General features: G+C 41.4%; 1 protein-coding gene across 1 annotated transcript in view; it reads right to left on the bottom strand.

Moving 5' to 3' along the window:
• The window catches only part of DSCAM (DS cell adhesion molecule), a 603,664-nt gene that overhangs the window by 135,967 nt on the left and 441,374 nt on the right, over positions 1-26,323 (bottom strand). The window contains exons 12-13 of the mRNA XM_043538206.1: positions 5,630-5,826; positions 1,174-1,270 (exon numbers count right to left, since the gene is read on the bottom strand). Coding sequence (XP_043394141.1) covers positions 1,174-1,270; positions 5,630-5,826 — 294 coding nt within the window. The remainder of the gene's footprint in view (positions 1-1,173; positions 1,271-5,629; positions 5,827-26,323) is intronic.

The following is a 26,323-nucleotide window of genomic DNA, read 5'->3' as shown; positions in this document are numbered from 1 at the left end:
ATTGGTACTTCTACATTTTGAATGTATGTGATGGTATATATATAAGGACAGTACTTTTAGGGCTAAACTGTCAGGGGTCGGGGGGAATAAGAATCCCAACCCTTTGAATATAAATTAATAAAAGAAGGGTTCAAAACCGAGGGCCTGATTCTCAATTACATTAAGCCCACTTCATGCTGTTAGACAATGTGGCATATACATATATAGCTTATGTCATATATATATATATATATATATATATATCTTATTCCCACTAATATGGCATATATAGATATAGATATAGAGATATAGATATAGATATAGCTTATGCCCACTTTAAGATCCCTTTACATTGCCAGAACAGTATAAAGGACCCTTAGGCAAATGAGAACCTGGCTCCCAGTTTCCTCCTGAATTTCTTGACAGGGCTGGTTCAGACATGCTGTGGAACCTGTAGTCACAGGGAACCAAGGGTTGGGAGAAAGATTTTTTGCAAGTACTAGAAATGTTATGCTCCAAGGCATGAAAGCACATGAGCTAGTGTCATGTGGCAAACCAGCAGCGGCCAGTGGCTGAGTACTGCCTCTGCTCTGCATCTAAAATACCATCACCTTAAACCACTCCACAACCTGCTGCTGTCTGCCCGACTGAACTCCCCACAGGAGGGAGAACCCAGCCCCAGGCGATACAGGCTACTGGAGCCTGAGTTGCACAAATATATTAAAATTTATTTTGACTGATTAAACTTGAAATATTTTGTTTCTAAATATATAGTAGGTTTAACATTTCTCTTGAAAAAAAAATCACATCAAATTGCTTTTGCTTTATTTCACCTGAGTTTAAACCATTTTCTTGATTTAAAAAATAAATAAACCAACCCTCAAGTATACCGCCCCTACAGCATATGTGCTAGATGGATTTTTATGTCTGACAAGATTGTCAACTAGTGCATATAAGAAATACTCCCTTTACTCATCTGTACATTTCTACAAAGACTCTGGAGTTTAAGCTTCATTGTGATTGATGCTAGAAAATATGAGTTTAAGATTCTGATGCACCTCCTAATTTCTCTGACAATTAGGAATATGTTTAATTAGGGACTACCACCTCCCCCCAAAACAGATTTCTGAGCATGGCATACACTTACTGTACTACAATAGTTGTGTTTTTTTCCATATGATGTCCTCTTCCTACCTTGCACAGTGAGCTGAATTATTCCACGGTCCTCCCCATAAGAATTGATAGCGTGGCAGGAAAAGAAGCCAGAATCTTCACGCACAGTTGGCAAAATCTAGAGGTGGATTGAAAAGAAGCAATTGATTCAACAATATGTACAGAAAACAAACAAATGTAAGCATCTTTCAGATACATGGTGGGGAAATGATACAAACTTTCTCTTTGCAGTAGTACACTGATATTGTATGTGTGTTTATACATGGAATGTACAAACACACATGTAACTATGCAGAATAAATATTAATGGCATGAGTGTAAGGTCCAAAAAGCTGGTATCTATCAAGACTAGAAGCAAGAGCTAAATCTACTAGAAAGCTGGGCATTTCCCCTTTCCAGTGGTAAAACCCTTTTTTAGATCTGTTGGGTTACATGAGGTCAGATCTTTAATTTTTTGCTGATCCAGGGCTCAATATTCCCTATTCTGCACCTAAGATCACTTTAATATTTTACTTTGGAAGCATGAAAGAAAATTTTCTTTGGCAGGTTGTTTTTTTTAAAAGGAAAATGGCAGATGTTTGAAGCAACTTAATATCTGGAAGTAATCCTAGTGGAGATGGATTTGTGGGCAGAGTGCAGGTGAGGTGGTCAAGAATGCATAATAAATGCAATTTAATGTATGGTGTCACAAATTATTGCATGAAACTCTGGATATAAGCACCATAATAATGATATCTACACATTATATATACACACACTTACATATATTATAGGTGCAGCTGGTAGAGCCAGCTATTATTAAGCTTGCTTAACATTTCCCATTATAAGACCCTGTTGCTTATAACTTTGCCAGACTTTAATCATTTGGGCTGAGATTTTTTTATACCAGGTATCTGCCTCAGGCTACTGGTTTTTTAATTTCGGTCACGATGGTCAAACCCCATGCTTTGGAACAGGGACCTGAAATTTGGCAAGGGGGTGACTATCAGGGATGTGCCTTTTTTTCATGCCCTTGAAAATCCACCCAAATGTAGCCAAGTTATAAGACTTTAAAAATCCCAGTTTGTAAATGCACAGTAGAGAGCCCTGACTTCAGCAGCTAAAATCTCCACAGACTGCCTCCTAACTGAGCATGTTCAAACCTCTCCCAGCTCGAAGTGCTGACTAGACTGCTCATGCATCGTCCCCTCACAAATCATACATGACAGGACTGCACATGAGCCATCACGCAAATTTACTGAGCATGCTGCATCCTCTCTCTTCGCCTAGAGCTGACCAGATTCTGCATGAGCCATACTCACAGAGTGGCTGAACATGTGCCTTCCAGCCCAGGGCTATATCGTAGAAGTTGGAGTTTCCCTGTAATGGCTGCTCCCAGCTGCTCCAGGCCAGGGTGGGGCCAAGCAAAGGAACTGAGAGAAAGGAACCTGTCTCTCCTGTGCTCTCAATAACTCCCCTGCTGGCGATCCAGGCAGTGTGGAGAAGGAAACTGTGTGATTCTAACATAGAGAGGGCAGGGAATTGTGGGAAACGAAAGGATGGTCTCATGGTTAAAGCAGCTGAATGCTACCCTGGAGAACTGGATTCTATCCCTGCCACTCTCCCAGAGTTCTTATGTGATACTCAGCAAATCACTTAAACCAGACTTTTCACAGATGGTCACTAATTGTGTTTTTCTCATTTTCTGGGTGCCTGATTTGAGACCCTTGGATCTGATTTGCAGAAGTACTGAACACTCATAGCTGCAACTGAAATCAATGGGAGCTGTGCTTTTAACATATAAAGTGCTATATAATGCTACATACTCTGAAAAATCAAGTTATAGGAGTCTTAAAATGGACACCCAAAATTTGTGGAAACATTTGATCATAATCTCTCTGTGCCTCAGTTCCCCGTCTGTAAAATGGGGATAATACCTCCACTTCACCTCACCAGGCTGTCTGTGAAGATAGATTAATTAATGTTTGAGAAGCACTCAGACAGTATAATTAGGAGTGCCATAGAGAATCCTACGAGGAAATGAATAGTTTTATATTCAGAATAGGGTTTGAATAGTGTGCAGTAAATACAGCCTGGGGCCAACACAGAACAATTAAAATAAAATATATATCTATATATTCAATAGCTGTTCATTAAGTGAGCACTGTCCATCCGGTGTACTGAATGAGGTAGGGTTTCCTGTGGAAAAAACATTCTGTGATCATGTAATTAAAGACTATGAGGGGGACAAATTAAGGTTGCAGGGGCAACCTTAATTCTGACATTTCTTAACTTTTGAGAGCTTGACTTTTCAACCTTAATAATATTCTTGTAACTTTTTTTGTGCATTTATATATATAGCGCTCTCTCTCTCTCTCTCTATATCACTACCATATTATTTCATGAACAATTTGCTAACCAAGAAAGGGATTAATGCCCCAATCTTGCACACAGAAGTGCTATCATATGCACCCAGATGGAATCACACTAAAATCAGCAAGATGGTTGTGGGTCCAAGGACCCATGCTAATGTATCTATTTGCACAATAGATTTATTTGTATGTAATAAATATTATTCATTGCATACGTACATGCACACACCCACTTAGGACCTTATCCTCTCTCGCTGAAGTCAATGACAAAACTCACATTGACTTCAACAAAAGTAGAACAGGAGCTTTACTGGATATTCTTCAAAACATCTTCCAGCTAGTGAAGAAAGAGCTATATTTTACTGTGCGAGTATAGCTTAGCATCATCACAGAGCAAGAGTTATTTCCTTGAGTTTGATATAAAACATCTCTTATTGTTTTTTTTGTAGTGTAACTGAAAAGCACTACTGGAAATCAACAAGAATTTTGCCAAATTATGCAGAACGTTTTGCATTGTATTCTTTGGAAGGTTTTTTGAAAAATCTGTGGGGTTTTTTTTTTTAGTATATTACTAAATATACATGCAAAAACATAGATGGGCGGGTTAGTAACTTATGTTTATTGATGAGTTTTAAATAAAACTCACTGTTTAATTCACCTGACCTTGTCTTTTCTTAATCCTTCCCATCTGCTGTTCCAAATAATTTTCTTCCCAAAGACCTTCCACTTCCTTTTATCCCTCCCTTTGCAGATGTTGTCAGTCCCTCCTCCACTACATCTTTCCATCCATCCCAAGACAGAAGACGGTAGCGGCTCAACAGATGAGCTGCAGAAAAGTGAAGTGTTGCTTAACCCTGCTGCCCAGAGAGAAGTGAGGGGGCAACAGCCTTGTTGGTGACCTTCCCCAAGCAGAGGTGGGGGACAAGGGGAGACACTGGTGCTTCCAGGGCTCTAGAGCCTGGAGGGATTCCTGGTGACAAATCGCACTGGAAACAATACTTAAAAGCAAAAGAAGATCAAAGAAAGGTGCCCCAATTGCTACATTAGGCATGACATCCACCTAAATCTTTAAATACAGGGTATTTGGACCAAAAAGTGCAGCAGCATCAGATATAGCCTGTGCTGATGTCCTTAGTCCTGATGTCAATTTCAACACTAAGAAGGGCCGTATTACAAAACCACGTTAGAATTCATCACCTGGTCTCAGCGACTTGGATAGTGTGTTATACACGTACTGGTAATACAGACTCCAGGCCAAATTGTGGCTGTGCCAGGCTGGATGCTGTGGTGGGGAGAGGGTGCAAGAAGCCCTTTGTCCCTTGCTGCAGGCTGCCGTAATGGAAGAAGGGGCAAGCTAGCACCACTAGAAACAATACTGTACCCAGAGTGCATTTCTAGGCAGAGTGAGGGCAGGCTCATGGCACCAGCCTACTAGGATAGCTTCACTTGTTTAGCAAGGGCTACCTCTGCTCTTTCTCCCACTAGTGCCCATGCGACACTATGCCTCACAAAGCCATAATGCCATTAAGGTGGTACACCTCCTTCCCATACCCTTTCCAACTGAGCCTCTTCTGGCTTAACTGAGCCCTGTCTATATTTGACAGATAAAGCAAGATTCATAGCTATGATACCACCAGAGAGCTGTATTTCACATAAGTAACAGCAAAGCTGTGAAATATGACTTCTTGCCAGCTGGCTGGATGATTTTTGCTACAATATCCCGTATCTGCTGAATATTAACAGACACAATGCAAGTCCTTCTCATGTCCCTGAGGCACTTTTTTCTTTAACCTCACTTAGTTTAGGATATTTTAATGGACATTTTATCTGATTATTACTCTGACTGCCTTGGTACCAGCCAGAAGCCCAGACGGGAAGAGGGAGAGAGGGCACTTGAAAAACACAGGGCCTGATTCTCTTCCTTCTTACACTGGTTTTGTACCAATATGGCTCCACTGACTTCAGTTACTCCTGACTAAAAGCAGTATAAGCAAGAAGCGCATCATTATTTTTAGATTGGCAGGAAGGGGGCGGGCAGCTGTGCCTGGTGTCCTCAGCCATAAAAAATAGAAGCAAGCAATGCTGTAGAATGTATGAACAGGTCATCGGTCACTGTGCTTTAGTACCTGCAGGGTAGAGATGACTTCATCACCCACTTCCTTGGTGGAAACAAGATAGCGGGACATTTCAGGGTTAATGATTCGATCCTCTTTCTCCCAGCGGACTATGATGGGTTTCTCTCCATGTGCTGTGCAGCTCATCTCCTTCTTCTGACCCTGTGTTGCCAAAGTGGTGTTTGGATAGGAAGTGATCATAGCAGGAACTAAAAATCAAAAACAAGGCAGATCATCAGTGAGACAGCTACTCTAACTGAGGTCTGGCCTTGGAGTCTCAGGCTCAGCAATGCTCTTGATATGTCACCTGCTAGCACAAATACTTAGACAATGGTTTTATTTTCATTTTTATGTAATATCAGAAATAATATTTTAACTGAAGATGGTCCCGAGCCAACATCTGAGATCCAAACAATTCTTCCTACACATTAGGGAGCTAGGAATCTAGATTTGAAGCTTGAGTCCATCCTTATCTTTAATAAATTAAAATATGCAACGATACAGAAAATTACTGTGAGCCGTAAGCAGTCAGGGACATGACCTGTAAAGATGTGATGGAAGAACTTCACATTCAGTGCCATGCTACTAGGTTGAGATTCAGCAGAAATGACTGAGGAAGACCAATGGAACATGCATTTACATTTCTATTTATTTATAAATATATTCTGCATTATCGTCAGCATTAAATGGAGATCAGGGCCCCATTAAGCTAGGAGCTGTACAAAAACACAAGAGACAGATGGCTGCACAGAGGAACTTATGATCTATATAGGCAGAGTATATAATTATCATATGTACTGCACATGTTTAGATATAAAGCTGATGCTAAATCTATCCTGATTTTCTCCTACCATATTGAGTAGTCAGTTTTCAGTCTATTCACGCTAATTGTCTGCTGGGTTGGCTCTATGGGGCTAAGAAGAATAAAAAAGCTGTAAAATCTTACTTTTGTCACAATCTATATAAAGAAAATGCAATTTTCAAGTTTCATTTCAAAATCTACATTATGGCATAGATGTAATTATTTGTAGTGCTTAGAAGTCTTTTACTGCATGTCCTCCCCTCACGGTTCCTAAAAAAGACAGGCTCAGAACTGACAAATCCAAAACTGAACCTCTTCTCAAAATATCATTTCAAGAAAATCAGACCCTGAAATCTCTGCCTTCCTTTGACACTGGGTGATGCAATAAAACGAACCACAGCTGAGTGACTCACCAACAACAAGCACACAGGGGGGCTCGGTTAGTTTGTGGTTGCTGCCCTGCACTGTCTCTCTGCACTCCTTGTTCTGTTCTCGTGAGCCAGAAGATAACTGACATTTAGAAGACTCCTAAATTTTGACAGTAGCCTGATCACAAGAAAGGAGCAGCAGAGCCACTCAGAGGAACAGTGTGGCATCAGCTTTGGGTCCAATTGTATGTGTAAGTTTCTGAACAACATGCTCTAAAGCAGGCCAGGATGGGCCCTGGAGCAATCAGACATGTAGCCCGTGGAGTGGAATCTGGAATGAACTCAGGGCCACTGCCTGTTCCCACCGCACACATTGGCCAAAAAGTGAGCACTGCCACAAATGCTGTGATCTGCTGCTGAATATCACACTACACTCGCTCTTAGCCACCTATGGCTTTTCTACACAGCATTTTGGAGCAAGCCACCCAGCCTGTGTCAACAGCCCTGGGCTCGCAGGGCTTGTGCTAGAACTCTAAAAATACCTGTACAGACAATACTTTAAGTTACAGCTCAGGCTGGACCTCAGGCTCTGGAGTCAAGGAGGGGTGTGAGCTTCAGAGCCCAGCTCCAGCCTGAGCTGCAACTTTAGCGTGCTCTCTACACAGATATTTTTAGAGTGCCAGCAAGAGCCCCTCTAATCCAAGTTGGTTGACTTTGGCTGGGAGGCTATCTCCAAAATGGTGTGTAGACATACACCTAGACTCTGCTCCCTGAGTTGCCACCTGAGGGAGTGAAGGAGAAGTGCTTTATTCACTCACACATCTGGCTCCCCGCTTATGTGGAGATCATGGCAGGAGAGAAGAAAGAACCATTCAGTGATTAGAACCCAGCCTGACCTGCACTGCTGCTGCAGCATCAGAATGAGACCTTCTGAGGTCCTTCTCTCTGTCTGTCCGATAAGCCAGCCAGAAGCCTCCCGCTTCTTTCCAGGAAAGGAGCAAAGCCTGCTTCCTTTTCTTCATCTTGGAGTCAGGAAAGCTAAGTGTTCCCTTCTTCTGGGTGCTACCATCATTAAGCTGTTGTCTGAGCAGAGTGAGAAAACAGTCCCCATCCAAGGAAATGGACTGAAGTAAGTCTGCTCAAGACAGCCACTTCCATCTTTACACTGACAGGAAGTAAGTTTGCCCACAGATTAGATTGTGGGTACGATCTTGAAGGTGTGTCCTCTGACCTTGGGTAGGCTACCACAGGCACAAGGTATAAAAAATGGTGCCATGTTGTGCCTCACCCTGCTATCCAGTGTTTGGAATAACAGTGGATAAAAGCGTGCGGACATGAGTGTCAATGGATAAGGACAGGCAGATATGAGGAGTGTCACCACTGTAACGATGCTGCCTCTGGCGGGACACAACTGAGAGTATCAATTCAGGACAAATTGCTTAGAGCAGGGCAGTTACAGCCCAAACCTGGGTTTCCTTTATTATTAAGGCACACCAAGCCAGCCAAACAGAGAGGACTTCGGTCTCACCCCACTGGTTAACCATAAGTCATACAAGCAATTCCCTTAGACACTCCAGTTTCCCAATATCACCACCAGTGCCACTCATTATGGGGATGAATGGTTATGAAAACCAATACCCCAGTAAAAGAAAAAATGTTCTCCAGATCCCAAAGGACCAAGCCCCAGACCCAGGTCAATATATGTCAGATCTTACCCCCAAATCACGCTGTTGCCAGTCCTTTAGAATCTAAAATCTAAAGGTTTATTCATAAAAAGAAAGAAATATAGATGAGAGTTAGAATTGGTTAAATGGAATCAATTACATACAGTAACGACAAAGTTCTTGGTTCAGGCTTGTAGCAGTGATGGAATAAACTGCAGGCTCAAATCAAGTTTCCACAGCTTGGATGGGTCATTCGGTCCTTTGTTCAGAGCTTCAGTTTGTAGCAAAGTTACTCCAGAAGTAAGAAGCAGGATTGAACACAAAATGGAGATGATGCAGCTGCCTTTTATATTCTCTGACATGTGGAAGGACACCCCTTTGTTCTTACTGAAAAATTACAGCAGCAAGATGGAGTTTGGAGTCACATGGGTAAGTCACATGTCCATGCATGACCCAGTTCTTTACAGGCCGATGCCATTGTTTACATGTTAGTTTGAACATTCCCAGGAAAGCTCAGATGTGGATTGGTGTCTCCCAAAATCCATTGTCAGTTAAATGTTTCTTGATTGGGCTCTTAATCTGCCAATTCCTTTCTCAAGAAGCTGACCAAATTCTTCACTAATGCTACTTAAAATCAAACACAGTGAGATACAAGTACATAGCCAATATTCATAACTTTAAGTACAAAATGATACACACATACAGATAGCATAATCGTAACCAGCAAATTATAACCTTTTCGTAGACACCTCACATGACAACTTTTGTACAATATTTGCTGCAAATATATAACAGTGGTTGCAACAATGATCTATACGGTCACAATTTATGTCAATAACGTCACACCCTACTATCCAGTGTTTGGAATAACAGTGGATAAAAGTATGCAGACATGAGTGTCAATGGATAAGGACAGGAAGATATGAGGAGTCTCAGTGATAAGAGGCGATGAAGGATTAATTCTTTCAGATGCTCTGGACTGAGACTAGAAATGTTGTTTCACTGCCTCGGTCCTCTCCAAGCCTTGGAAAGTAATGAAAAAATAAATACCTTCCATGCAGGGGGGTGAGAGGGAGCACAGGAGAAACACAGTAAATTATTGTGATAATATGTTCATATGATGAACATAAAGAAACCGTATGACAGAAATAAAATGTTAAAGACATGATTTCAGTTCTCCACTATCAGCCATTCAGGCAGTTAAAAACACAACTAGTACTTTTCCGAGTCAACCCTTGCTGTAGGGTTGTTATGTATTCATGAATGGGAGGAAAGGGGGCCTGGGCAATTGCGAATAGAAATGATGTCCGTCACTCAGTTAAGATCTGGCCCATGCTGAAAAAGTTTGAAAGCTCTGTGTGCTGAATGGAACCACCTTCCTCTGAATTGAATCAGGCCCTTTACTTGCAGGTGCCTGGGGGCGGGAGTAGAGGGAGGACACTCTTTGCCAACCTCTCACATCCAGAGCTACTTCCACAGTACTGTTCTCTCCACTTCTATGCCTGGTGAGCCTGCCTCTTTCTGTCAGGCAAACAGTCAATTTTTTTTCATTTAAATTTTTGTGGGTCTCAATTTCAGAAAGAAAATAGTGCCACTCAACTTGGTTCAGGGCCTTTCCAGTCTTTTCTTCCAGACTAAGCCATTGCTAGTGGACAGAAGAAGAAACCTTTTTTAAATGAATTACTATAATTGCTATTTTGAAATGCTAATGTTTGGTGGCATGACCTTTTCACATGTCAGAGCTATTGATGCTTGGATATGACAATATGTCAGGATGCAGCCCTTTCCGTTAGAAGGGTTTTTGAACCATAACAAACCAATCTGATAATTAAAATGGTTGTGGAGCTGTTGGTTAGAATTAAAAATTGGATCTAATTACAGACGGGATTCTTAGAAAGGTTTTCTCTGAGATATGATACATTTACCAGGCATCATTATGCAGTCTGATTACCTATGTCTTGTAAAACTGTTTGTATATTAAATCCTGATAAACTTTCTTACAGAGAAGTGTTCCACATGAAAGATTACTTGGAAGAGGAAACTGAGTTGAGAGGAATTCCTGCTTTCATAAAAAGAAGTGGTGGTCCCCATTTCTCCAGGAGTCTCACGAAATATAATACTGTATTGCTCAGCTCATATTTCACAAAAGTATGACTTTCCAACTATCAACAAGGCCATATAGTCAGAGGGTCAGCTTTTGGAGCATGCACCCATTTGCATCTAAACTTACAAATCACTAAATTAGGCATATACAGTTATCCAATTTATGGACACAAAGGTAGGTTTTATATGTGTACCTGGGGGCACTGGCACATTTTGGCCCTGGTCCTGAAACTTTGGACAGATAGCTGCACCTATGCTCTACATGTTGTAGGAAATGAAAAGGAGGCCCTTTGAAAATGTGGCTTACAAGTTCTAGCACCAAGTGTCTGAGCTTGCACCTTTGAATTTAGTCAGAGAGGGCATGGGCCTTAGAAGTTCACAGGCATTTTCTGTTTGTTGTAAACTATGCTCAGACAGTATTTCTACAGTAGTGCATGAATTCAATATTCACAAATTTGGTTAATCATGGAAGCTAGCAATGGAAAAAAAACTATTGAATTATCTAGTTGATTGATTCCCCTATCAGTATGGGATAGTCCCCAAATAGAGGTTATAGCATGATGTAGAGCTTAGTAAAAAGAGGAACAAAGAGGACCTGGGGAATTACAGACCAGTCAGCCTAAAGTTGATACCTGAATACGGGAACAATTTATTAAAAAACAGTTTGTAAGCTACTAGGGAATAATATGGTGATAAGTAATAGCTAGCATGGATCTGTCAAGAAAAATCATGACAAGCCATCCTAATTTCCTTCTTCGACAGGGTTGCTGGCCTACTGGATAGGAAGGGATGCAGTAGATGTGATATAGCTTAGGTTTAGTAGGGCTTTTGACACAATCCCACATAATATTCTCATAAGAAAATTAGGGAAATGTGATTAAGCTGAAATTACTTTAAAGTGGGCACATAACTGGTTGAAAAACCATACTCAAAGAGTAGTTATCAATGGTATGCTGTCAGATTGGAAGGATATATCCAGTGAAGTCCTACAATGGTCTGTCCTGGGTCCAGTACTATTATGTATTTTCATTAATGACTTGGATAATGGAGTGGAGATTATGCTTATAAAATTTGGAAGTGACACCAAGATGGGAGGGATTGCAAGCATTTTGGAGGACAGAATTAGAATTCAAAATGATGTTGACAAATTAGAGAATTGGTCTGAAATCAACATGATGAAATTCAATAAAGAAAAGTGCAAAGCAGGAGCGGTTGTAGCATGGATTCAATTGCACCCACCATGAAACCAAGCAGGCCAAACCTGAGTGGCACTGTGAATCTGTGTGCCAGGTCACAATGACTGCAGTGGGGAGCCCAGCCCAGTCCTGTGGGACAGGAGCCACCACTGCAGGATGAGTCACTGTCCAGCTTCCCCTCCCTCTGGACTTCCCCTCCATACCGAGACAGGGTTAGGGTCGTGGTGCTGGGGCAGAGGGAACTTCCATGGGTGGTCAGTGACCCCCTTGACTACAGTATAGTGCATCCATTGAATCAGGCAGCTACCTCTGCCCCTGGTACAAAGTATTACCACTTAGAAGGAAAAATCATATGCACAAATGCAAAAAGGAGAATAACGGGGTAGGTGGTAGTACTGCTGAAAAGGATCTGGGGTTATAGTGGATCACAACTGAATATGAGCCAACAATGTGATACAGTTGCAAAAAAGGCTAAAACCATTCTGAGGTGTATTAACAGGCATGTCTTATGTAAGACATGAGAGGTAATTGTCACACTCTACTTGGCACTGGTGAGGCCTCAGCTGGAGTACTGTGCCCAGTTTTGGGTGCCACACTTTAGGAAAGATGTGGACAAATTGGCCAGAGTCTAGAGGAGAGCAATAAAAATAATAAATGTTTTAGAAAACCTGACCTATGAGGAAAGGTTAAAAAAACTGGACATGTTTAGTCTTTAAGAAATGAAGAAGGAGGGGTGGGGACACCGGGGAGAGGGGGACGGAGGGCTGAAAACAGTCTTTGAATAAGTTAAAAGGTTCTTATAAAGATGACAGTGATCAATTATTCTCCATGTCCACTGAAAGTAGAAAATGAAGTAATCGACTTAATCTGCAACAAGGGAGATTTAGGTGAGATATTAAGAAAAACTTTCTAACTATAAGGATAGTTAAAAACTCTGGAACAGGCTTTCAAGGGGGTTTGTGGAATTCTTATCACTGGTGGTTTTTAAGAATAGGTTAGGCAAACACCTGTCAGGGATGGTCTAGGTTAATTTGGCCTTGCCTCGGCACCTCTTGAAGTGTCTTCCAGAAATTTGAAAAAACTCCCAGTGTTTCTAAACTTAATTTGTTCTATTTTCTCACCAGAATGAAAACAAAAAACAAAAGTTTGTTTCAGATTGAAAAACACCCAAAATGAAACGAAACCATGAAACCTTTTTTTTTTCCCCCTTCAGTTTTTCATTTTGCTTTGTTATTTTAGGGTATTTTTTATTTGAAACCAAGAAAAAAAAACTGTTTTTCATTTTGTTTTATTTCTGCTTTTTTAAACTCTTTTTTTGTAATAAACAGAGCTAAATTTCAAAATGAAAAGTTTCAAAATGAAAACTCAAAACATTTAATTTCAAAATGGTCTAAATGAACCATTTTGACTTGTTTGAAAAAAAATCAATTTTTTTCATCTAAAACTATTCACCAGATTTAATCTGAATTCATTAATATTTTCTCTAGTAGCATAAAACTGATAACAAGTATCTCTCCCTCTACTCCAGACTTGTAGTTCAAGAATGTCCTGGACACAAGTCTGAGAATAATTTAAATACTTGCTGCATGAATTTAATTACTCAAACATTAAATCTCATATGGCCTACAAAATGAAAGGGGGGTATTTTAAATGCTTAACTCAAAAGGGTCAGCTTAATAAAAAAAGCTTTTGATATTTTCAGAATTTGAGTAGAGCGTTCTATAATACTAATATTTCTATGAGTACTCAAAGTCCAAAACTGATCTTTTACATCAGAGGTATACATAAGAATCTTAAAAATACATTGGGTGGTAGCACGTCTACCAATTTGCATGTTTGAGTCACAATTTGCTTTCATGGCAACTATACATTGCCCCATACATTGAGCTAGTGGCAAAGGCAGAATTTAGCACCGTATAGCTGCAAAAAGTGTGAAGTTTGGCTTTGAATTTGAATTCCCTGAGCTTCAGGGAAATTTGTTTTTGGGGTTTTGGGTTTTTCTTTTCTCTAGTTTTAACTGTGCCAGCAAACAGCTAACTAACTGATATTTCAATGCCAAACCAAACTCCATTCCTATCCTTTTTCCTTTATAAAAAAAATTTCGATGATTTGGGGGAGTCTATCTATGTGCAGCTTATGAATTCTGGTTGATATTGGGGACCTTCTGTGTATCTGTGTCAGACTGCAAACTCTATTTTGAATGCAAAGATTGTTTTCTGTTGTCTTTCGCCTCCATATTGAAACTCACAGGAGATAACAGGAGAAATTCTTGCACCTGGCACATGGCTAACAATAGATGGTCATTAACCTTTGATGATTGAACATTCAAATGGAATACCCTTGGACAAAGAGATGGCTGCCCCCAGTGAACACCAGTTTTTCAAGTCTGAACTTCAGGGGTGAGGTAACTAAGCAACGAATCACCTGACTTTGATCACCTGATGAGGCTGCCAAAAGGGATTGGAGGTTCTAAAAGAGAGAGCCTCTCATTGAATATGGGATGGTGTGGGGGAAGAGTATGTGTGAAGCGATACTGACTGGAAGGATCAGATAGAGACACTCTATGATTCAGGGGAGAAACCATGAACTGCAGGACAGCGGTCAACAACACTGCAGAAGACTCTGACCTAAGTCCAAGGAATGTTCCAGGATGGTGAGGGAACCGAGGCAGGGAAATGTTTATAGGATCTGTGTATCTTTTATTTTTTCTGGATCTGTATATCTTTTGTGCTCACTAATGTAAATAGTAATTGTGTTTAGAAATCTTTGCAAAGCCTGTGTATGTTATGTGCTACACCTATCATGTGTCCCTGAAAAAAATGAATGGTAAAACCACAATGCACACAAGGATACAGCTCTGGGAGAGGGTTTGGTGAAGCTACTTGGGGGGTAAGCATGCTGGTCCTGGGGCAACTGGGCCATCTGGTCCTGTTTTGTTAAGCAGTAACAGACACAGAGCCTATGTCCAGGAAATGTGCCAGAGAGGCCAAGGAAAGAGACAGGGTGACAGTCTACTCAGAGAAGGGGAAGCTTAAGGACACATGGATGTGGGACCCAGACACAGCAGTCTGGTGAGTGTCCAGCAGAGGGAGTGTTACCAGGGCTGTCTATGTGACACAAGTAAATAGATCATAAGAAACAAAATATTCAAGCAAACTTTCTTAGAAAGGACACTAGAAAAAATATATAGGAAGAAATCATTTTATTCTTTACTGACAACTATATCCTTCCTTAGCCTCCATTTCCTCTAACACAGTCGTCAGCACTGACTCTTCATTGCCATAGCAAGGATTCATATAGCTACATATTTCCTTTCCCTCCAGAGCTGATTTCTTACTCTCCACAATCTGTTTGCAATGATCCTAGCCCATAAACTCTCCAAGACTCTCCTCTTATTCTCCCTCCATGTCAAAAGAAGATCTCTGGTATCAAAGCCACATTCCTAAGACTACATGTTTCTCTTTCCTTCTATCTTTAACCAACTATTGTTAAGTGGTGTAAGTAGCTTAATTCAATATCTTGGTTCTTTATTGACAAACCATCTTGAACAATCTATTTAATAAAATCAACAAAATATATTTCTCAGTAGAATTTACTTCACCCTGTTGGCTTTATTGGCATAAGAAATGTGCTGAAACCAAAACCCAAAGCCAAACAACTGAATGACATTAGGAACATTCAGATTGAGATAAACAGACTGTGGAACAAACTCCCAGAGCATGTCATCAAGGTCAAAATGTAGTAAGATTCAAACAAGAAAATTTATATGAATAACAAGAAGTCATAGTAAATACTTACTTTTAAAGTGTTTTGGAAGGGATATAAAGCTTCATGATTCAGGGCTTAACCATCTCCAGTTATTAGGATTTAGGAGAAGGCTTCCCTGGGGGCCAGATTACCCCACATCTGCCTACTGGGGGGTTCTTTGCATAGTATCTGTTGCTGTGCTGACCCCTGTTGAAGCTAGGATTGTGGACAATATAGACCATAGGTCTGAGCCAGTATGACAATTCATATCTTCAAGATCTGAATTTTGCCGTATGAGCCCAGGTCTGCTGGATTATATGTAGTGAGGGTTCTCTGTTTAAAGCTGGTCTTCTGCCTGGAAGGATGATGGTTTAATTTTTTATGTCAACCACTTATCTTCTCCTTCCTTAAGTGGATATTGTAGGGAACAACTTCCCTGGTAGAGATTGTTAACTTCCCCATCCAAAATCAAGGTGCAGAATTCAGTAGAAGAGATTACTATTAAGAACTGTTGAATTGATTCAGATAAAATAAGAACTTATGCAAACATCTTACACCTAAATCTCAAACTATACTGAACATGGATCTTTACTGAGTTTCAGTAAAGTTTGTTAACTTGCCTTTATTTCCTCTCTCTAATGTTTGTCCACCACTGTACTTATTATTTCATCAGGAACTGAAAATGGACGTATTGATTTACCTTTAGAAAAGCTATTCTTATTCCACATCAAGGAGGCTTTAATAAGTTAGGATAAGCTTGAGATAACCATCTGAGCCAAACGTCTCAATCTTTTTAGAGTCACCCAACACAAGGCATTAGTAAACTGAAGTGAACCTGGCGTGAATTCCATTGAAAATCTCTTTATAAGAAATTTGCAACGTTGTGAGTTTTTTCATTTTTTCTGTGTTTAGCTGAGTTCAACCAGGTAGTTAAATACATCCACCAAGGAAGAAAAATTCTAAAAATACCTGCTCTCTGCACGTATAATGAATAATTACCACCATAGTGAGCCTCCAAGCAGCAAATAGGTGCTATATTCCTCAGGACTCCTAGAAGCTGAAGAAAGAACTGTTGATGGGATGATAGCACTTGCAGACTCTCTATAGTACGGTGGAGGAGCAAATGTTGTTTGCCCAATTCCAAACCACCTTTAAAACTAGGGTGACCAGATGTCCCATTTTTAAAGGGACAGTCCCATATTTAAGCCCTCCTGCAGGTGTCTGACTTTTTCTTTAAAACAGGGAAATTGTCCCATATTTTCTGTCTCCCCTACATCAGTACTGGTGGGTCCTGCTGCTGGCTGGATCCCTGCTCGCCAGCCACCCAATGAGGGGTCCAGTAGCCGATGATGGGGGAGAGTGTGCAAGGCTGGTGGCGGGACGAAGATGCAGCATGTAGGGCTGGCCACTCCCCCTGCTGGTCCGTCAGTGCAGCCCCCGCTGCGTGCTGGCTCTTGGCCAGCAGGGCCCTGCCCCTTGTCCTGTTTCTGGCTGGCACTAGGTGCCTGCTGCAATCTGCAGTGGTTGATGAGTGCGGGCAGGCGCCAGGCAGTGGCTGGCTACGTGTCGCCTCTGCTGCCCACCCATTGGCTACTTATGTGCTTCCCCTCTCGCTGTCCTCTCCCTGCTTTGCCCCTTTACCTCCCCAGCCCTGTGGCTCCTCCATATCCCCCCTCCCCCAGTGGAGCGCACCCCATTCCCAGCACTGTGCAGAGAACCAGCCCCTGGTCAGCACGCTCAGCTCACCGACAGCCTGGCCAGCAGGCTCCTTCCTTCCCCCACTGCCTCTGGCTGGGACGGCACCCCAGGAAAGCCCAAGACCCTCTGGCCTAGGGTGCTGGCGAGGAGGAGCTAAGCTCTGCATGTGCCAAATCCCCACACAACGCTGGCACGGGGAAACCTCTCTGCCCCTTAGCTAAGCTCTGGAGTGGTGGAGGGAAGTGATTTCCAGCCTGTTCATGCCCTGACCCTGGAAGCTCCACAGCAGTGCCCCAAGCAGGGACTTAGCACCCTCTGCACCCACCCACCCTGCCCTGAGTCCTGCCCCCAGGGAGCAAGGGGCTGCTCTGTCCCCTAGGCACCCTCCTCTGCTGAGCTACCTCTCTGGCTGGGTTCACTGAAGCCCCTGCAGTCAGGTTCCCTAGGCCCTGGTGCACAATGCATCCTGAGGGTTTAACTCCTTCCTGCCCGTGCTGTTGTTGGTGGCCAGCAGCAGCCTGGAGGTGTTAGCAGCCTTTCAACACTGTGCAGGCAGGAAGGGACAAGGTGCTTCCAGCTACATGGGAGCAGTGAGGGGGAGGGGGAGAAGGAAGAGATGAGCTCTACAAAGACATAGGCCAGGTCATCCCTTCCCTCTCCCCTGCGTCTGGAAGCAGCTCCTGTCCCTTCCCTCTCGCACAGTGCCGAAAGGCTGCTGCTGGCCACATTCTGGTGTGAACCCTGGCAGAAATCTGGGGAGGGGGGGATGTAACCCTGCATGCCCCACCCCCAATGTGTTGCCTTAGGAAGATGCAGTGCCAGGTACCAGGAGAGGCGGGTCCACCCAGGAGCCCAGCCAGTCATGGAGGGTGGAGAGTGCTGGGCAGGGAGGGTTGCGTCGGTCGGTCACCCCCCCCCCGCCCCGTGTGAGAGAGGTGTACAGGAGTGTGTGTGTGTCACCCCTCCCCATGTGTGGGGGGCTGTTAGGGGTGTGTGTGTCACTCTTCACTGTGTGAACCCGAAAGCCTTAAAGATAAGAGGTGAATAAAAAGAACCCAACTACGCAGGCAAAACCTTAAGACACAAAATCAGGAATATACATTCCATTCAGCACAACCTATTTTACCAGTCATTTAACAAAAGGAAATCTAATGCATTTCTGGCCAGATTACTTACTAACTTAACAGAACTTCTGAAGAGCATTCCTGACCTGTTCCCGGCAAAAGCATCACACAGACAGACAGACCCTTTTTTCCCTTGTCTCCTCATTGATCATTTTGGTCAGGTGCCAGTGAGGTTATCCTAGCTTCTTAACCCTTTACAGGTGAAAGGGTTTTGCCTCTGGCCAGGAGGGATTTTATAGTTTTGTATACAGAAAAGTGGTTACCCTTCCCTTTATGACAGATTTCAGAGTAGCAGCCATGTTAGTCTGCATTTGCAAAAAGAAAAGGAGTACTAGTGGCACCTTAGAGACTAACCAATTTATTTGAGCATAAGCTTTCGTGAGCTACAGCTCACTTCATTGGAGCATCCGATGAAGTGAGCTGTAGCTCACGAAAGCTTATGCTCAAATAAATTGGTTAGTCTCTAAGGTGCCACTAGTACTCCTTTTCTTTTTCCTTCCCTTTATATTTATGACACATGGGTTGAGGTTCTGCTGCTGACTTCTGCACTGCTGCTGGCAGCAGTGCTGTCTTCAGAGATGGGGAGCTGGAGAGCGGCAGCTGCTGGATGGGAGCCCAGCTCTAAAGGCAGAGCCTCCGCCAGCAGTAGCGCAGAAGTAAGGATGGCATGGTATGGTATTTCAAATGTAGTTATACCTGGGTAACGTCCACTAGACCAGTGCTACTCAAAGTGGTGGTCTACGGACTGGTGCCATTGGCTGACGGTCAGCGGCACCTGGGACCCAAGGCAGTGCGTTCTGCTCACGCCGGCTCCGCTCTGCTCCCCACGCGCTGCCCCGGCTCATGCTGGCTCGACCCTGGGCACTGCAGCAGCAGCTGCCAGCGACTCTGCCACAGCTGCTGCCATTGGCCAGGTCGCCCCCCCCTCCTCTCACCCTTACGCGGCGGAGAGGGAGAGGCTTTGCCTGAGCTGCAGCGTGCGTAATGTATGTGTGTGTTTCCTGCAAGTTGTGCCATCCATTCATGCTGCCCCCCGCCCAGCCCCGAGCAGACAAAGCCCATGGACACACTAATAAGGAGAAGACTCATTAATCTCTGGCAATGTCTTGGGCTTGGCTGCCACCCCCTCTCCTTTCCTCACCCCTCCAAAAAAAAAAGTAGCCCCTTGATGCTGGAAGACAGTTTAGCGCAGGTTTGGGGAGAGAAGGATTAATTATTATTGTTGGTGTTGTTGCTCCGTGAAATTTGACAGCATCTGCACTGATCAGCGGAGCTGGTGGAGGAAAAATACACTGCAGCAGGTTATCGGGTGGGAGCAGATAAGTCCCCTAAAAAATGTCTGCCAACTTTTATTATATTCATTATATTGTTTCTGATATAAATTAATATTACTATGAATGTTCAAATAATATTTTCTTGGATCGTAAACAAATAATAGTCATTTTATACTATCCATACAGACGCACAGCCTTTCAGTCAGTCTTCAATGTATTTAAATGGGAACATCTCCAAGAGTAAACCACACTCCCATTCCAATTAATATAGTGAAGAATGTTAGTTTTTCTGATCTGATGTGCTACGTGCCTATGCGAATACGACAATAATATGGCACAAATATGGTACCAGTCCCTGGCAAATATGGTACTGGTCCCTGGAAAATGTGGTACCGGTCCCTGGCACACTGGAAAAAAAAAATTGCCGGTCCGCCACATCAGATAGTTTGAGAAGCACTACACTAGACAAGATGTTTTCAGTCTAGATAGTAGGAGGGGGCGGGGAGGGCAGGGGAAGGGCCTATTCGGGGCAATGGGCCAATAGGAAAAAACAATAGGCCTTAGGAGAAAGCACATGGTGAGCCTTCCTGTGCAAACAGCCTGTGAGTAATGGCTGCTATGACTCTACATGGACATGTGATGATCCCAGATGTCTCCAGACTCCATCTTGGGATGTCATTGTTTTTCCACAGACTGGTCTGGGAACCAAACTTTGAAACAAAGTGTTCCTGCTTTATGTTAAAGCTATATAAGGCAGGGAGTGACGTCGTCTGGGGTTTTTCACTCCGCACCCAAGAAGACTCCTGGAAACACCTCAGGAAAAAAGGCTGAACTGGGGGAAGGGATTTTTAGCATGTGAATGAAACATCTGGAGATTCCAAGTTGTAAAGCCCCTAAATAATATGCCCCTTAAGAATCTGCAGCCTCCTTGTATCATCTCTTAGGGTAAGAATCTGCTATTCATATCAAATCTATTTAGTATATTAAGTTTAGTTTGCATTTTTTATTTATTTGCTAGGTAATCTGCTTTGATCTGTTTGCTATCACTTATAATCATTTAAAATCTATCTTTTGTAGTTAATCAACTTGTTTTTGCTTTATCTAAACTAATGTGTGGGAACCATAACTCAGGGGCAGAAGGCTGTTGCATATTCCTCTCCACATTGAGGGAGGGAGTGAATTTTATGAACTGACGCTGTACAGTTCCCTGTGCAGTGCAAGACAGTATAATTTTGGGTTTATACTCCAGAGAGGCAGAGTGCCTGAGGAGCTGGGAGTAGCTTTCCCATGCAGGGGCTGGTCAGAGAGCCTGCTTGTAACTGCAGCTGGGTATGTCCATACCTGTATGTACGCTGGTGAAAATGCAGGCTGGAGGGCTTTGTAGCTTGTCACAGCTGTACAGTGTGAGAGGGAGCCCAGGCTGGTGGGTTAAGGGGCTCAGTGGTACCCCAGTTCCACATGGCACCCTGGGGGAAACCAGTCACAGGGGTTTTTATGTACTTCTGTAACTATAATAATATGAACAATTTAGCATGAAGGAGAAAAGAAAAATCTGAATGAAAAAAATAAATGTATTTAAAACTTATGCAGGAAAACTTAAGGGCATAGGGAATGATAACACACACAGCAGATTTCACTTTAGCTAGAAAAAAATATGTTTTTTTCAAAACTGAAACACCCTGAAAAATAAAAGAATTTAAACATCAGGAAGAAAGTTCACAGTTTCTAAATAGTTCTAAATAACACCAAAACTAGATCAACTGGTTTGCCCATATCTACTAATTAATTCCCATTAATTAATTTCCTTTCAAATACAAATAACCCTATAATATCCTACTAGTAAACCATTAAAATTTGCCATTTAATTACAAATTTCCCTGTTGGTAGAGGCTAAGTTCAATACATTAGCTTCCATCTTTTAGACACCTGAATTCAAATACATACAATGGCCCCTATCTAGCAAAGAACTTAAAGTCAATGGAACTACTCAAGTACTTAAAGGAAAGCATATGCTTACATGGGTTGCTGGATCAGGGTCTACACAACAAGTGAAAATACTCGTCTCGTCTTAGCCCCCACTTGGTTCACATCATTTGACAACCCTGGAGACACCCAGGCCTAGAACAGAAATAACGTTGCCTGTCATGACTGACAGAGCTGTGTGAGCAAGATAGCAATGTGGCTGGTTCATATTAATAGAGCCCTGCAAATCTGTGGATATCAGCTTTATATCCGCAGATGTGGCTACCCATGGATCATGTTTGCGAATCGTGGATCGGATGCAGATACAAATTTTGTATCTGCGCAGGGCTCTACATATTAATACTATATGAATCGCTCACTTTTAAGAATACTAAATTCACTCTCACAAATAAATTAGAAAAATCAGCCCTATGGTATCTCGCCAATTCTTCTGTAAATAGTGCTATTTCTAAAGGAAGCAATGACTTACAATGGAGCTTAGCAAATAATGGAAAATATTTTCTATTAGTATTTATTCAAATTTGAAAATAAATTTCAGTGTGACTGATTTTTGGATCCTTTCATATTTACTTGTCATAAATACTGAAAATCAAGCTTTTTTGGCTCAAATACTTGCAAAAAGAAAATTTTAAGCTCAAATATTTGAATAGTTGTTGGAAGGGAATTTTACATTGTATACTTTATTATCATGTTTGGAACGCACCCTGAATTCATGATATAAGTAATCTATTTGATGAACAGAAGCAATGCAAGGTGACTTATGTAACTAATCAATGCGGAATGAATTTCAAAGTTCAAATAGCAAATATTTTGGAATGAACTGTTAGTGAGGTATTAATACAAGGGGAAAACATTACAGATAATTTCAAACAAATAAATGATAATTTTGCAATCTGCTCATGAACCTTGTGCAAACAGAAAATGAGGGGGAGTCTGATGAATTAATTCTTCAGTATGAATTATTCACTCAGCTTTAGTTTAGAGTTCTTCACTGAAATGCAGGAGATATTGCAATGTGTATGAAATTAGTTCAGGCCAGCTAGTTAGCGGATTTTTTTAAATAATCAAACCTGGCACCCAATAAGGCCTTTCAGCCTTATATTTACATATGTAACAGCACTTGTTAATTGACAGATCCCTTGCATCTAGTTTAGGTTTCATTAAAAGTTCTCTCTACTAGCAGGATAGTTGTCTGAAAGTAATACTTGTTGAGAAACAATGGCACATTGGATGAAAGATAAAAACACAGCAGGGATCTTGTCTTCATATTTGTTCATATAGCACCCAGCATTTTAATAACACCATATAAATAATAAACTACAACTGTAAACACAAATAGAGTTCTTGTCAGTGACCTTGTAATCCCCAAATCAAAACTTTTCTTACCCAAAACTTTATGATCTGTAAAAACTGAAGAGTTAGGGCCTGATTACTCTGTAACCTTAATCCTTATGAATGAAATTATTTCTTCAGCCTGGAATTAATAAACATTCAGCACATTCTTAAATATCATCTCTGGTGGCTTACTACAGTTATATAATGAAGTTACTTGATAAAACTATTACTCAAACATGTGTTTCCAAACTAGAACAGGCCTTATTTAATGCTAAGCTTTAAAAAGAATGACAATGTTTTGAACACTAGGCGGCTTCTGCAGAGCCTCATGAGATGATTGAATTTGTCAGGGTAAAGGCTGTGAACATTTAGGGTTCATATCTTATTCACTCAGAAGCAGTTTCAGGTCAGATTATAGGAAAAGGAGTTGATTTATTTTGCATGGCAACTATGAATTTTAGACACATTAATAACAAGGTTTTTTCTCTCAATTCACTACAGGCAAGTCTTTCCCTTTTCCTGAGCTTTTTCTTGCACTCATTTTATATGCGTAAACTGCTGTCTGCAAATAACATACCAGAGACTAACCGTGCTTATATTTTTCATTCTTTCTCTCATCTGCCATAGTTTTCTGAAATGAATGTGACTTGATTCTGCATTGTCATGTGTGTTCAATTCCCATTTTGCTAAGTGAACTTTCTAATAACCAACAGAATGAAAATGGTAAGTTGACAGCTTAGTTCCCTGCAGTGAATTATAGTAAAAGCCTGATGAAATTTGTGAGAAATTGTGATAGATCATATGAGACTCTGTGAGATAAATATAATCGAAGCTAGACTAATAGCTAATAAGAAGAATAACTAATTGGAGATTTATAAACAGTTTATTTTTATTTTAGTATGATTCATGAAGAATTGGACAAAGACCATCTTCTCCATGGGAAATTAATGAGCATATTATTACACTACAAAGGATAGATTTCTCAAAAATGTATTGGTATCTGAAATGTTCATCCACTAAGAGTATATTTTCTTGGACCCTTTTTTATCAGCTTCATTAGCTGGTGTGCAAAAGCTAAATCTAAGATCATTAGAAATGTTACAGTAGTTAAAAGTAGTAGTAGATTATTCTGGATGTTTTCCCCTTTGCTTTGATCCTAAGTTAAATTCAGTGCATGCACTGAAACACCATCAGGTTATAATGTTAAATAACAATATAGCTGTTACCACAATTTTAGACCCATTGAGTTTTCAAATTTTTGTGGCTTACCCTTACAGATTATAAATCAGTAAAAATCAGCAGAGGTCATTGGGGAGACTTCCTATTTACTCTCTGATTAGTTGCCATTCCTGAAATCTTCTGTTTGTGTCCTTTGATAAAACCAGAACTGTTTACAAATTAAACAAAACAGGGGCAGAAAGTCCTTGGAAAACACAAGCTTTTAATCAGGAGGTATTTTATAACCATGCTGCTCTCAGGGGCTTTTTAGATTTTTGAGCCTTGTGAAGTGACATGTGTAAATGTCCCTCCCAGGGGAAGAGAAGCAGGCACTAATTGAGGTATTGAGGGGTTTAAATGAAGCAGAAACACACTAAGAAGCTCCAGCTCCAACAAAAATGAGTGCTGCTGAGCAATGCATGCTGGGACACTAATGGTTTTCATTCACTGCTTGTTCATGCAAGTAAGTATACTTTTAAGCACGGTGACTTGGGTCTATAACAGCACAGTTCTGAGCTAAAAAGCCATGAAATACGATCTGCTGAGGTATACAAAGTAGAGCTCTGGTAGAAATAGTCTAGTGTTGTTTTGCCTTTTCAGAATGAATTATAGTTCTAGTGCATAGATTGGTAGATAGCATCTGATACCATGGTGATGGCTGCAGCATAAGAACTAGAATAGAATCGAAGCAGGATATATCTATTCATATATATTTGTGTGTGTGGTACATACACAGAGACAAGGGGGGGAGGTGACATCTTTTATTGGCCAATTTCTGTTGGTGAGAGAGACAAGCTTTCGAGCCACACAGAGCTCTTCTTCAGGTCTGGGAAAGGTACTCACAGCAAAATAAAGATATTACTTCACCTGCGTTGTCTCTCTAATATTCTGAGACCGACATGGCTACAACTACACCGTATGACACACACAGTAGATAGAGCTCCTCTGCATATAGATAGAAAGATGTGTTTATACATACACACACACACACACTCTATATGCATGGTTGTACATACATACAATCAAGCACTGAGTCTAATTTAGACAAAAACAAGGAGATTCATGATATCAATAAATATGACTTTCTGAGAAGGCAAGACAGTAGAATCATCCCTAGTTTGAATGAAAACCTAATCAAAGTGCTGAAGACATTGTATTTACATTACCATGCATCTATCTTGCTTCTCCAATCAAAACTTTAATATTGTCCTTTGCTCCAGAGACCATTTGGGGAATTAGGCAGGCAGGTAGGAATCCTGACTAGTGTTTGGACCAGCTCCGTGGCTGAGTATTAGCATCATCCACTGCCAAACAAAAAAACCAAACTTGAATCCTAACTCCCTAGATGTTTTGCCCTTTCAGCAATATGTTAATCTATGGCTGGTTGGAATGTCAGAAGTTTCTGCATGGGAAAATGGACCCCTGAACTATGGTATGTAAAAGGAAAAAGTTCACGAAGAATGGGGAACCTGCTCAGGGAGTGAGAAACTAGGCTGCCAGGTCTAAAAGCAGATAGGTAGGTAGCTGTATTTACTGTGTGTACCACATTTTATGTAGGAAGACCTATGCAAAGTAAATGTGGCATTAATCACAGGGATAAAAAACACCTAGTTCTTGCCAGTTGTAAATTAAAACTGCTTAACTGAATATGATTTAACAGAATCTTTTGGAGGATGTATATGTGACCCAGAATGGAGGAAGCAACAGATGACCACAAAAGGGTAACTCTCACTTTTTTTGCCTAAATCTGTGTGAGGGCGTAGAATGGCTTACCTATCCCTTTGCGATAGGTGGGCAAGCCTTTTGTATAGTCAGGGTACGTATAGCGTACTGTCAAATTTAAGGCCTAGGTCTTTGTCTTCAAGGCAGTCAGTGAGTTGGGCCCAGGATACCTAAAAGATCACCTAAAACTCTAGGATGAGGACTGTGGCTGACAAGTCTGACCCTCAGACACCATTGCAAAGAGTTCTTCTATGAAGCTGAGAGATCTTTCTTGCAGACCAGTCCAAGAACCAATGGCTACAGCATCTCAGCTCCATCTCGAACTTCCTCTCTTTCCAGTCTAAGTACAAGGTGCACTTCCTCAATTCACACCACAACATCTACACAATAAAAGTGCTTTAAAATAAAATAAAGTTATTTTAAAAACCCAACTTTGTATGGAATTTTCCTTCTTGGGAGAGGAAGGAAAGAA

The sequence above is a fragment of the Chelonia mydas genome, chromosome 1 (assembly GCF_015237465.2).
Source record: "Chelonia mydas isolate rCheMyd1 chromosome 1, rCheMyd1.pri.v2, whole genome shotgun sequence".
NCBI lineage: Eukaryota > Metazoa > Chordata > Testudines > Cheloniidae > Chelonia > Chelonia mydas.
Note: the sequence above shows the minus strand (reverse complement) of the source record. Positions and strands in the feature narration are given on the sequence as shown.